The sequence below is a fragment of the Girardinichthys multiradiatus genome, chromosome 11, assembly GCF_021462225.1.
Source record: "Girardinichthys multiradiatus isolate DD_20200921_A chromosome 11, DD_fGirMul_XY1, whole genome shotgun sequence".
NCBI classification, from domain to species: Eukaryota; Metazoa; Chordata; class Actinopteri; order Cyprinodontiformes; family Goodeidae; genus Girardinichthys; species Girardinichthys multiradiatus.
The window spans coordinates 25,441,539-25,455,339 of NC_061804.1; the positions used below are offsets into that span (position 1 = coordinate 25,441,539).

The window sequence follows — 13,801 nt, forward strand, 5'->3', positions numbered from 1 at the left end:
TATATTTTTCTATTTATTTGAAAATGATCCATTTCAGTAAAGTTAGGTAATTACAATGTAATCAACCCTCACAGCATCTGAACAGAGCCAAGGCACATGACACCACCATCTTTGTTTTCTTTTGCACACATATTTTGCATACATAACATGGTGTCATCTCTCCTTTAGCCCTTCAGATAAATCACACAGGGGAGGTGGTGTATCGTGACATCAGTGTGTATGGGGTGGTGGACAAAGCTGTGGTTCTGGAATGTGGAACAGCATTACCGGACTTATACATATGGAGCTTCACTAAGCCAGGCACTGACGCCATCAAAGCAGTGCTCTATAATTTAGGAAAAGGACCGAGGATTCAGACGTTGGCTAAGACGGTTGGGCCACTGACAATCCTGCCGAACACGGCGTCAGTAAGCATTGAAAAACTGCCTCTCGCTGCTCATGGCTTGTTCACCTGCCAGGCTTTCTATGACATTGAAGATAAGCCTATAGTTTACTATTACTACGTACATCTGACTGTCCAAGGTAAGATTCCTTCTACATGTGTTGTGTTTAGCAGGATGCTTCAGTGTCAGTAATACTCATGTCTTCTCAGGCCCTTGGGGATATTTGTCAGCTGCTGCTTTCCTGTCCTGATGTTGTTGAGTAGTCAGCAATTTCTATTTTGATGAAATATTATTGTAGAACACTCGAATAACCTCTGAGAAAAGACAAAGACTGCAACAGAGGTGAATGATGAACACCAAAGTTAGTGCAGGTGGTAAAAGTTTTGTAACTCCCAACCTGGGAGAAGGATTTGAAGAAATTCCAGGTACAACACTAGAGATCAATATTTTAGGGGTCTAGTAGACCTGGAACTTCAGAAAAATATGAGGAATAACCTTGCTTACTACAGGTGCTTCTCAAAATATTAGCATATTGTGATAAAGTTCATTATTTTCCATAATGTAATGATGAAAATTTAACATTCATATATTTTAGATTCATTGCACACTAACTGAAATATTTCAGGTCTTTTATTGTCTTAATACGGATGATTTTGGCATACAGCTCATGAAAACCCAAAATTCCTATCTCACAAAATTAGCATATTTCATCCGACCAATAAAAGAAAAGTGTTTTTAATACAAAAAACGTCAACCTTCAAATAATCATGTACAGTTATGCACTCAATACTTGGTCAGGAATCCTTTTGCATAAATGACTGCTTCAATGCGGCGTGGCATGGAGGCAATCAGCCTGTGGCACTGCTGAGGTCTTATGGTGGCCCAGGATGCTTCGATAGCGGCCTTTAGCTCATCCAGAGTGTTGGGTCTTGAGTCTCTCAACGTTCTCTTCACAATATCCCACAGATTCTCTATGGGGTTCAGGTCAGGAGAGTTGGCAGGCCAATTGAGCACAGTGATACCATGGTCAGTAAACCATTTACCAGTGGTTTTGGCACTGTGAGCAGGTGCCAGGTCGTGCTGAAAAATGAAATCTTCATCTCCATAAAGCTTTTCAGCAGATGGAAGCATGAAGTGCTCCAAAATCTCCTGATAGCTAGCTGCATTGACCCTGCCCTTGATAAAACACAGTGGACCAACACCAGCAGCTGACACGGCACCCCAGACCATCACTGACTGTGGGTACTTGACACTGGACTTCTGGCATTTTGGCATTTCCTTCTCCCCAGTCTTCCTCCAGACTCTGGCACCTTGATTTCCGAATGACATGCAGAATTTGCTTTCATCCGAAAAAAGTACTTTGGACCACTGAGCAACAGTCCATTGCTGCTTCTCTGTAGCCCAGGTCAGGCGCTTCTGCCGCTGTTTCTGGTTCAAAAGTGTCTTGACCTGGGGAATGCGGCACCTGTAGCCCATTTTCTGCACACGCCTGTGCACGGTGGCTCTGGATGTTTCTACTCCAGACTCAGTCCACTGCTTCCGCAGGTCTTCCAAGGTCTGGAATCGGCCCTTCTCCACAATCTTCCTCAGGGTCCGGTCACCTCTTCTCGTTGTGCAGCGTTTTCTGCCACACGTTTTCCTTCCCACAGACTTCCCACTTAGGTGCCTTGATACAGCACTCTGGGAACAGCCTATTCGTTCAGAAATTTCTTTCTGTGTCTTACCCTCTTGCTTGAGGGTGTCAATAGTGGCCTTCTGGACAGCAGTCAGGTCAGCAGTCTTACCCATGATTGGGGTTTTGAGTGATGAACCAGGCTGGGAGTTTTAAAGGCCTCAGGAATCTTTTGCAGGTGTTTAGAGTTAACTCGTTGATTCAGATGATTAGGTTCATAGCTCGTTTAGAGACCCTTTTAATGATATGCTAATTTTGTGAGATAGGAATTTTGGGTTTTCATGAGCTGTATGCCAAAATCATCCGTATTAAGACAATAAATGACCTGAAATATTTCAGTTAGTGTGCAATGAATCTAAAATATATGAATGTTAAATTTTCATCATGACATTATGGAAAATAATGAACTTTATCACAATATGCTAATATTTTGAGAAGCACCTGTAGATGAGCTTTTACACACAGACCATTATACTAAAGTATAAATGCTAATGTTTTCACTTTTGTTAGGATAGGATAAGAATCCTCACTGACGCACATTATAAGGACAAATGACCTACAGTTTGGCATAAAGTTTAGTGCATTGGGTTTGATTGTGGAACGCCCTGTAACCGGGTTGATTAGAATCCTGCAGCCACACTTAGATTCAGGGTTAGACACCTGCTTTTACACACACTATCAGATAGACACCAAAATGGTGACACAGTTTACTGATAAACACTGAGGGAGTGTACATCCCTTGGAGGGAGTACCAGACATAAAAACCATGTGTGACCTTCTTTTGGGGCTGTTTTATCACTTCAGTCACCGAGCGGATTAAGGACGGGAGCCATCAGCGCTGATCTCTGTTACCTCCTTATTTAGAATAAAAGTCTTGAGAGTATAGAACAGTGTGAAGGTCATTCCTTTAAGAGACAATGTTGGAAACAGTGGTGACACTCCTGGGGAAAAAGGATTCGGGGTAGCTCTGAGGCGTCTAACCGCCAACAGGGTGCGTTAGATTGGACAACAACATTGAAGTCATTTAACCTCTTGAGATCATTGTGCAAATAGGATTCTTCATAAAATGAAGAACATTATGGAGAACCCTGAGCATCCTCTTCATTAGACTGTGGTACAACAACAGAGTGTCTTCAGTCAGAGGGCTCTTCAGATCTGCTGTAAGACAGACCTCTACAGGAGACGCTTACTGCCCACAGCCATTAGCATCTAGAATAGCTCTTTGAAGTAAACCTGCATTATATTAGCTCCAATGACATTTCATTTCTTTTTGGGATTAATTAAGTATTTTTGAACTCAACTGAATTGAATATAAAGTCCTTACCTTTTCCATTCCTGCAAAAGCAAAACTAGGGGTGCATTCTGTTCTTGTCACCCTGGTTTTGGAGTTTGTGCAGATTGTTCTTGGCATATTTTCTAGGCTGAACCTGTCGCTTGTGTGGTGGCTGACAACTGTTATATACAGATGCTTGTAGGAGGGACCTACGGGGACTGCCCAGGAGTGCTGCACCTGAGTTCTTGTGAATTATGAAATGTTCTTGTCCAAAAATAACCTTGCCCACAAATATCTTTGTTAAAATAACCATCTTATCTGTTCTTGTGGAGTCTGTATTGGCCTGTAGAAGGAGTTTATGTTTTTGACTTTGGCAGACCCTTTTATCCAAAGTTACTCACAAATAGGGATATAACAATGCAGTTAATATCAAAGCTAACAATAAGCTACTTAGAAGGGAGACCCTTACTCAGGCTCTGTCACAGGTGATGGGATGACCAGATAGAATTAGAGTGCAGGCATAGAGACAAGTGCAGAAGGAGTAATAAAAGGGGTGGGAAAGTATAGGGTGTTTGCTAGGAAGCTAGGTCTTCCTGAACATAGACAGGAAAACCCCTGGTATGTTAGTGCTCGGTAGGTCATTCCACTATCATGGAATGACACATGCAAAGAGTTTGGATTGTCTTGAGTGAGGCTTAGGCACTGCTAGCTCACCATACTGTGACTGGAGAGACCGAGTCTCAACACAAGCCTTTGCGAGAGCATTCAAGTAGATGGGAGTGGATGCATTAAGCACTTTGTAGGCTAACATCAGCTTAACTTTAATGAGTGGCCCCCAAACCAAGTCGTTAGGCCTACTGTCTGAGGTTTTTCATATTTTCCTGCTGCCACTCACCTAATTATTACTAACAGGCTTCAGCACAACTCACTAGAGTTGATGACCACAAGTTTAGATTGCAGGTAAAGACTACTTAGTAAAGTAGTCTTTACCTGGGCAATCACATTTTAGGCAACCAAAGTATAAAGATCTCAGGTATAACATGGAAAGTATCTACTTTGCACCTTTGCTGGCATTGTGGCATTCCAATCTGCTCTCCATTTAAAGTAAACCACAGTGGTACTGTCCAATCACATTGATCATGCAAATTGCTTTTATTTCAGGAACAAATTTGTGATTAATTCAGGCAATCTACCTGCTCTATTTTTGTAAGCAGACCTAGACTGTAAGACCTTTAGTCTTGTCAAAGCTGGTATTGGCAAAAACAATTAATTAGCTCCACATCCATAGAATGGACAATGATGAAGACCAAGAGGAAACGTCTTCTAAAACTCAGACTGACACATGAGCACCAGGGATGGGGTAAAGGTCTGGGTACTAGTCATTTGGCGATATCTCTTGGAAGTTGCATAAACAGAAAATTCAGGCTAAAGTTTTCTGTATGAAACTGCTGGTGTTAAGTCTTTCTAAATTAACAAGGCCAGTTGGAGGTGACTAATGTGCTTTGCCCCCCTAGAGTGACTTCCATCTGCTACACAACCATATTGTCATTGAAGTTTCTATTTTGCATATCTTTGCTTGTCTGCAAAGGTTGTTTTATATCTTGATGCCAGACAGCTAAGAAAAAATACAATTAAACTCACAAGAGCCTGTTCGTGAGCAGCGACCACCGGTTACATTAAACACTTTATGGGTGTCTATGGTCACTAGATCTGATAATCAGATGGAAAAAATCCTTGGGAGACATCCTTGAAATATAGTTGTGGCGGCAGCCTGTTTCGGCTGGATACCAGGGCAAGGATTTATTTACATCACCACTAGTAACAGATATTATAGCATAGAAACCTGTGATTCTGTTTCAAATACAGTTCCTGTCAGTAAACCATATCTTGTGATGAGTGAAGCATCTCCAGTGGAAGGATCTACAATATGGATGAACTGCAGTGTGGAAAATGGCACTGAACCGATTCAGTACATGTGGCAACATGAAACTCCCAATGAAAACATTTCGAACATCTCACAGAGCAACAGCAGCATTGTTGATGTGGCCAGCATAAGCCGAAACCACACAGGCTGGTACCACTGTGAGGTCAGCAACGCTGTCAACAAGGAGACCTCTAACCGCTTATTGTTAAATGTCACATGTAAGTATTTTGGCTTTTGCTTGGTGTGGGAGTTGGGGTTTCTTTTCCTTTTATTTACAGAGTTTTTTTTTATTTTTTGGGGAAAAAACCTCCAGGTAGACCATGAAACTTCATTTAGTACGAATAGCTTGTCATTGACTATGTCAGTCATTGTATGAGGCTTTATAATTTGAGAAAGGTCTTGAATGGTTCTCTCTGACATCTGTGTTTTTTAATAGCTTCCTGTAACATTTGGCCATTAAATTTCCTCAGCTGTCCTCTTTACAGCTCTTTTCACCAGTTTTTTTAAATCTGTAATCAGTAAACCTTCCTTGACTCAGAAATCACTCTTCACAGGTCTTTTACTTCCCAAGTCTCTCAGTTCAATGTTAAACTTTTATGTTTCTTGAATGTTATGCAATAACCCTGTTTCATATCTTGCTGTATGTTTTGTGTTTGCTTTGTGGAGTTGCTTATAGTTTCAGTGTAATTTTTACATGTTTATCTAAATGCCTGTTTCAATTTGGGAATTCCTTTAGAAACTACCATACCATTTTATATTGAAAAGAAAATTGCAAATATTGTTTCTGATAAAAGCTGGAGCCATCCCCGCTTTTGAACTATGACAAGTAGCAATTTTCAGCTGCAAAGCTTAAGAAAAGATCCTCGACACATTGAGTCAGTGAGTCCTTCCACTGAATTATTAGGATTTTATTGCATTACGATAATTACTTAATGCTGAAAGAAAGTGCTGGAAAAATTATAACATACTAGCTGCTAAATTTCTACCATTGCAAGTTTACTGACAAAACATTTTATGTATGATAATCTGACCAGTTGAAACCAACTTTATGGGTGGTGTTAGAGGTCTAAATAATGATTATAAATGCTAATTAATGTTACTGATGAGTAATTTTACTTTCAGTAGAATATTACAAAAACATAAATATAAAGTTTTGTTTTTTCACAAGACAATGTGGACACCCTATGTCTGTACACATTTGAACAGATAGGTTTGGATTTTTAAATACATTTTGTAGGACACCTTAAAATTTCTTTACATTTAAAATTGCAATAATAACAACATAATGCATATCACATGATTAGAACATTGTTACTCAGCAATTTGAAGGAGTTTGTCCAGTTTAAACCTAAGACACTGGTGCTCCTGACTGTTGAACTCAGAGTGACCACAATGGTGAGATCCAAAGAGCAGAAAGAAGACTGTGGCAAGTTATGTTATATTTTATATATATTTAAAGACATTCAAACCAAGTTGACCATGAAAGCAGACAGCAATACACTAAGAGTTTCCAAAAACCCTAAAGACCTACAACAGGCTGATGGTACCACTAATTTAAAAATGAAAATACGTACGGAAAATATCCGGATACATAGCTGGCTGAAAACTAAGACATCTAAATTCTAGGACAAGTGAAGTCAGTCACATCTGATGTTGCAAGGAATGGATAGATCTCAGCTTGGTTCACCTCTATTATGAGGTTGAAAATTACAGCTCTAATACAAGTAGGCGTTGAAATATGAGCAAAAGGGTGTTTAACAAATTATTAGGTGCAGATCAGATGCGGAAAAAAAACCTGTGGCAGAAAAAAACCTCTTGCATCTAATTTTGCTCTGCTGAGTTTTTTCAAAATACTTATCTTCCTGTTTCCTTGCTCCACTTTAACTTTTTGTATGTTATGACCTGTGAGATTTTTTCATGCAAGAATTTTGAAACTTCTTAAATATTTTTATCAAGCTTACAACATTTTTTCCAGATATCTGACAACAAAAACTATTTCACGTAAATATGCCGAATCATCTTATGTTGCTTGTTTGAAAATAAAGCAGGAGAAATCCTTGGAAAAATAAAACAATATCTTTGTTCTAAGTGCAGCATATATCTCTGACCTGATTTTTTTCACTGTGTTATTGTTCTTTGTTTTCAGTTGGTCCAGATGAACCTCAGCTTGATGTGACTCCATATCATATAACAAACAATGGATACACCGCTCTGGAGAATGAGACTGTTTCCATGTACTGTAGAGCCCAGTCCAATCCAGGCAGTCAGTACATCTGGTTTTACAACAACTCCCAAATTTACACAAGGCCACTGTTTACTATCAACAACGTCCTCCGAACCCACACTGGCAACTACACCTGCTTGGCCCAGAATTCCCACCTCCACACCCACTCCAGTAAAACCCTCAATCTGACTGTCTACTGTGAGTGTGATCTCTGACAAGACCATTTATTTTCCCATCACGTTCCTGCATTAATCTCTGTTCTGAGTCTCAGTTTCTTCACAGATGATAGTAGTTTGCTTAATGTCAACCATCCTGAAAACTATAACCTTACACACAAATCTCCTAATTAAGGCCCTAATTTGTAAACCATTGCTAAGGTATTGGCACTACATCTATTCTTCCTGCAGACCCTCCTGATGGCTCCCCATTGTGTTCTGTGGAGCCTGCTTTGAATCACACTGCTCTCAGGCTCTTCTGCTCCTGGCTCGGAGGATTTCCCTCTCCGTCCCTCTACTGGACCAGAAACCCAATACAGGCAGGACAAAAACAGGCTGACACAGGGCAACAACTACGTCTACCAACTAGCAATGTCATGATGCTCTCGTCTGAGAGTCTGAATCTGAACAGCAGCTTGTTTACATGTGTCGGCTCCCATCCTGTTCTACCACAACATACAGAGTGTAGCACACATACACGTGAGAACAGAAATAAGAACATTAAAACTGCTATTACAAACTGGACAGCTTGTACTCTTCACATCTTCTTTCTTCCACACCAGATATCCCTCCAGTAGAGCCAATGTGTTTTAGCAATGTGACCAGTGATAAGCAGTATCTGATGCTGTACTGCTCCTGGGATGGAGGGGTACCCAAAGCTCTGCTGTGGTGGGAAGGACCGGGGAACCAAAGCAAGGATGGACAAGAAAACTCCAACATCCTGGTTCTCCGCTATGGGACCGTCCACAGTGGAAAACCCTACACCTGCTACGCTAAACACCCACTTCTGGCTGTAGCAAAGACCTGCAGAATCACATTGGGTTAGTGCTCATCATCCATGTACAGAACAATAAATAGTGGATATAGTTGGGAAATAAATGCATGTTTTTTATGTGTAGAGAGACCTGCAAAGCAGCAACGAGGTGACAGCGCTCTTTTTGTAAACAATTTTTTATGATTTACTTGCACATTTAGGCTGATGTTTTTCCCGGAGAACATATAATTTACACAATAAATGCTAATAGTCATTTTATACATGAATGAAAAATAACGATTTTGTATGAACTATACATGCTCAACTGAGGATTTTTGTCCCTGATATCGATCATTCAAGAACAGGAATTTGTTGATAATAAGTCCCAGTCTAATACTTAAATCAGGGCATGTCCTTTATTAACTTACCACTTTGCGTATTAAAATAGCTTGAGAATCTGAACATAGCACGCAAAGCAAGTCACATGACAGACATACGAGAAGCTGAAGCAGCCAAAACAGCCTCTCTTTCACTGTGTATGTGCATTGAAGAGGGTAAAAAACACTGTACAGGCTTGTTAGAACAATAAAATAATGCGTATGGCCTATAACACAGTCTTGCAAGCTATAGACAAAAAATAAAAATAAACTGGTGAAACAAAACACACCACATAGCATGCTGGAGTATTGGGAGGTGATTGTCAAGAGAGACTCATGATACAGATAATTAAAATATGCTGTGTTTGGAACCCCCAACCTGATGATCAGATACCTTCTATGAACCTAGAATAGTTCCAAGAGACAGTTTACATATCAAATGATCAGAATTTCAGTAATGCAACCTGTGCTGACCAAAGTTTCACACACACCACAACTAATAATACAAATTCTTCATACAGTAAACACTACTTCTCTTCTGTCTTCCTATATCTGCAATTTTCTCCTTAATGTAGCTTCTGTCAGTAAGCCTCACCTCCTCATGAGTGACGCATCTCCAAAGGAAGGATCTACAATCTGGATGCACTGCAACATGGAAATAGGGACTCGTCCAATACATTATGTGTGGCAGTATCAACTAAATAATGGAAACTTCATGACGTTTACACAGGGTAGCAGCAGCTTCATTAATATCACAGACATCCTCCATAGCCAGACTGGCTGGTACCGCTGCGCTGCAGGCAACGCTGTCAACAGTGAGATCTCACAACAGTTATGGCTCAACATCACATGTAAGTACTATAGGATCCCAAGCATTTTTCCCTTCATTGTTCGTTTTAAGGTTTTAAAACACAACCTATGCTTTAGCTTATTAATTTACTTAATTATTTTCCAAGCTTGTTATTATAAAAAAGTCCCATTTAATATGGTCTGCTAAAATATGTTTACATAATGAGAGATAAAAACCACAAAATGGATTTTCTGTTTCATACTTCTGTCAATACAGATAAGTCTATAGCTAAAACATTTTATTCTCTATTTTTATGTAATTTCACAATTTCTTGGAATGCTGTCAATTTGCCTTAATTGCTTTGGACTCCACAACTCAACTGTACGTTACTGTTACTTGATATTCGCACCCCATGAAACAACTTTTTCACATTACAATCTCAAACTTCAAAGTCTTTTGTTGGAAGGTATTTTGAACAGGCCAGCACAAAGTAATGCAATACTGATAGATGGGTGGGAGATGATAAATGGTTATAAAAGCTTTTACAAATACAAATCTGAACTGTGTGGCATGCAAGTGTATTCAGTCCCCCTCACTCTAATACTCCTAAATAAAACAAAGTACAGAAATCAGTTTTTAAATAGAGTAAACCAGTGTATAATTTGAACTAGCATAAATGAAACTGAATACTCTTTTCTTCAGCGGTAACAGGAAACCTGGTCAGTGTTGATGGAGCTTAAAACGGGGCAATCATGGAGGAAAACCTGTTGCATAAATGTACAGGGCAGCTACTTTGCAAACAAAAATGTGCAAACATTTCCATCTCATGCATAAAACTGGTAGAGACATATCCAAAAATACTTGCAGCTGTAACTGCAACAAAGGGTTCTACGAGGTATTGACCTAGATCAACTGTATACAAATGCATGTCACACTTTACTGATTTTTATTTGCAAAAAATTATGAAAACCATGTATCATTGTCCTATCATGTCTATCATATAAAATCCCAATAAAATACATTAGAGTTTATGGTTGTCAAACAGTCAAAGTGTATTTGTACTCCTGCAAGGCCCTTTATAAAGAAGTCGAAAGAAAGTGGAATAAATGAATCTTTGGGTTATAAATTAATCATATCCAACAAAACAGCTGCACTCTAGAAATAGTTTACGGATGAATCTGATCCTTACAATGTATGTGTTATTTCTGCTCAGTTGGTCCAGATGTTCCTCAGATAGATGTGGCTCCATCTAATATTGTACAGCGGGCATACACAGCACTAGAGAATGAGACCGTTTCATTGACTTGTCGAGCCCTGTCCAATCCAGCCAGTCAGTACATCTGGTTTCACAATGACTCGGAAGTGTACTCCGGGCCCCAGCTCACCATCACAAACATCCTCCGTGTGCACACTGGTGACTACACCTGTGTGGGACAAAACTCCTACCTGAACACGCGGTCCAGGAAAACCATCACCCTGACTGTTTACTGTGAGTGTGACATTTGAAATCAGACCATTCCTCTCGCTATGCTGCCTTGCTGTAAGATCCTAGTGTCACCGTGCAATATTTGGCAAGAGTAAAGTGTAGAAATCTGAGAGATATCCCATTTTCATCTATTTCATCCTAACCATATTTGGTTTTAACTTGAAGAAGTCTGACATTTTCTGCTGATTTAATCACAGTTTTGTGACTGAAACCTAGGTGTTTTGTATGAAAAGAGAACTATTCATACAAAACTCCTAGGTTTCAGTCACAAAACTGTCAGTCTTCAAAGCAAACTCAGGAAGGTACATTAACATCTTTCTAGCATCACGCAGAGGATTTAAATAATGACTAAAAGCCCCAAAATGTGCGTCTTTTATAGGACTCATTTATCCCTTTAATTTAGATTCATGTAGTTTATTTACAATTATTTTTATGAAATATTTGCAAATTTCACAAGGGAAGTAAAAGAGGAAAGCTAAATATTACAGGTGTAATGAGAGAGGTGTCTGAGAGAGGCTAATACCAAGGCAGACGTCTACCGACTTAACAATAAGTTGAAAAATGTGAGAGTGAATTATGCAAATGGTATTGAATGAACCTTTAAACCAAAGTCTGGTTTGCACTGGACGGTTCTTTAGTGAGAATTTGCTGATTATTTACCCAGGAAATTATGGTAGAAGGCGGTATTGCACCAATAATCTTACTGTGTGAAAATTCAATAAAATAGCTAACCGCTTAAACCACTGTATTATGTTAGCTTTTAACATTGCTTTTACATATCTGATGGTTAGTCTGATGCTTTATAGGTTTCATTCTCGGTGCATGTTTCACCCAGGAAGATTATTGGTGGCACACCACTTCCAACCTCCATTTCCTGTGTTATGAAGTCCCAAAACAAACATGACAACAGTTTAAAAGTTCATAATACAGTGATTGGATAAACTTGGATGTTTTTGAGATTCGAGTTGTTTTAAGACTAGAAATTCACTTAGGTCTTGGTCCCTCTTGGTCTAGCTTTTAGCTTCAGCCTTCAGGACTAATTAATCTAGGTTTACACTCAAAGACATTAACACAGTTATCTGCTGCAGGTAGAAATCAATTGCTCGCACTGATTTAACAGAAAATTATTTTAAAACTGCTGACTTATCTCTTCAGTATTTCCATATACATCACCATACATATTTAATCCCTGCAGATCCACCTGATGGCTCCCCCTTCTGCTCTGTGGAGCCGGCTCTGAATCACACCTCAGTGAGGCTGCTCTGTTCCTGGCCTGGTGGATTCCCCTCCCCGTCCCTCCGCTGGACCGGAGACCTGATCCTCTCAGGACAACAACAGGTCACTAAAGAACAACAAACAGATCCAATGAGCTCAAATATCTTGCTGCCCTCTGGAGGTTTGACTCCAAACAGCAGCTTGTTCACCTGTTATGGCTCCCATCCTGCTCTAAAGCAACAGAGAGAGTGCAGCATACACACATGTGAGTCCAGAAAGCTCATTAAAAAATATAAATAAGATAAAGTAGTTCATGTGTTTTAAATTGTCCATTTTGCTCCTCCTACACTAGATACCCCCCCTGCTGAGCCTGTGTGTTTCGCCAATGTGACAGATGACAAACAGTTTCTGATACTATCCTGCTTCTGGGGTGGGGGGATCCCGAGAGCCTTGCTGTGGTGGAAGGGTCCAGGTGGTCAGGGCAAAGATGGAGAAGAAAGCTCTAATGTCCTGATTGTTCGTTACAGCACCTTTCAGTTTGGAAAGCCTTACATATGCTATGCTAAACATCCGCTTCTGGTCCAAACCAAAACCTGTGGACTTACACTGGGTCAGTGTTCATGATCACAAACAGCATATTTTCATATTTTCTACAAGATATAGCGCTTCTTATATGAGATAAATCTTCACAATTTCAACAAGACTTGGAGAGAACCACTTTTGATGGCAATCATTTCAATTGAGCTGTAAACACATGGGAACTGACAGGTATAAAGCATAAAAGTGCCAGAGCATTAAAGTGTAATAAAAAAAAAAAAACCACTTCATCTTTATTTTTTTGTCTTACCACAAACTGTATGGTTCATTGGAAATATATTCACTTCCTTTGACAGTTTTACTGTTCAAAATCATTTAATCAACACAAATGAATTAGCAAGAGCTAAATATTTTTGTCATCACTAAACAAACGAGACAAAACCAGACTTAAATGTGCAGCGTTGCATGCACATTAGGTACCAATCTCACAGATGACAAAACAATTTAAAATAACATTTCATAACCTAAAGGTACTTAAGTATAGTAGTTAAAATGTTTGGTTTGCTTGACAATTGGAGCTGCAGCCAGTTTAAATGTAGAAAAAAAAAACTGGGAAGGTTTGAATGTGTACCTTTAGAGGAACCTCAGTAGTTTCACTGAAAGGCATTTATTAATAATTTATTCTTTCTACTCTATCTTAAGAACCCTTGACATGCAAAATTTACTACAGCATTGCCATATTTGTCACACCAGTTAACATTTGCAAGGCCTAAAAGGATTCAGGTTATTTTTCTAAATGTAATCATATGCTTTATCTGTATTTAAATGTTTCTTGAGTTTATTTTAGAATTTTAATGTTTACGTTGTTACAGACACAATTGTGTTCCATATTTTATTTGAAATTTTTATCTATTTGTTTAATAATTCCTAAAATATTTACTTAGTTCAGTA

The 13,801-nt window shown here is 39.2% G+C and overlaps 1 protein-coding gene across 1 annotated transcript in view; it reads left to right on the forward strand.

The window, feature by feature from the left end:
• The first annotated feature begins 283 nt into the window (after positions 1 to 283).
• Positions 284 to 13,801, forward strand: part of LOC124876070 (hemicentin-1-like) — a 36,249-nt gene continuing 22,731 nt past the window's right edge. The window contains exons 1-9 of the mRNA XM_047378562.1: positions 284 to 522; positions 5,195 to 5,470; positions 7,399 to 7,674; positions 7,884 to 8,171; positions 8,255 to 8,512; positions 9,398 to 9,673; positions 10,826 to 11,101; positions 12,294 to 12,578; positions 12,666 to 12,923. Of these exons, the coding sequence (XP_047234518.1) occupies positions 5,221 to 5,470; positions 7,399 to 7,674; positions 7,884 to 8,171; positions 8,255 to 8,512; positions 9,398 to 9,673; positions 10,826 to 11,101; positions 12,294 to 12,578; positions 12,666 to 12,923 (2,167 nt within the window). The 5' untranslated portion in view covers positions 284 to 522; positions 5,195 to 5,220. The remainder of the gene's footprint in view (positions 523 to 5,194; positions 5,471 to 7,398; positions 7,675 to 7,883; positions 8,172 to 8,254; positions 8,513 to 9,397; positions 9,674 to 10,825; positions 11,102 to 12,293; positions 12,579 to 12,665; positions 12,924 to 13,801) is intronic.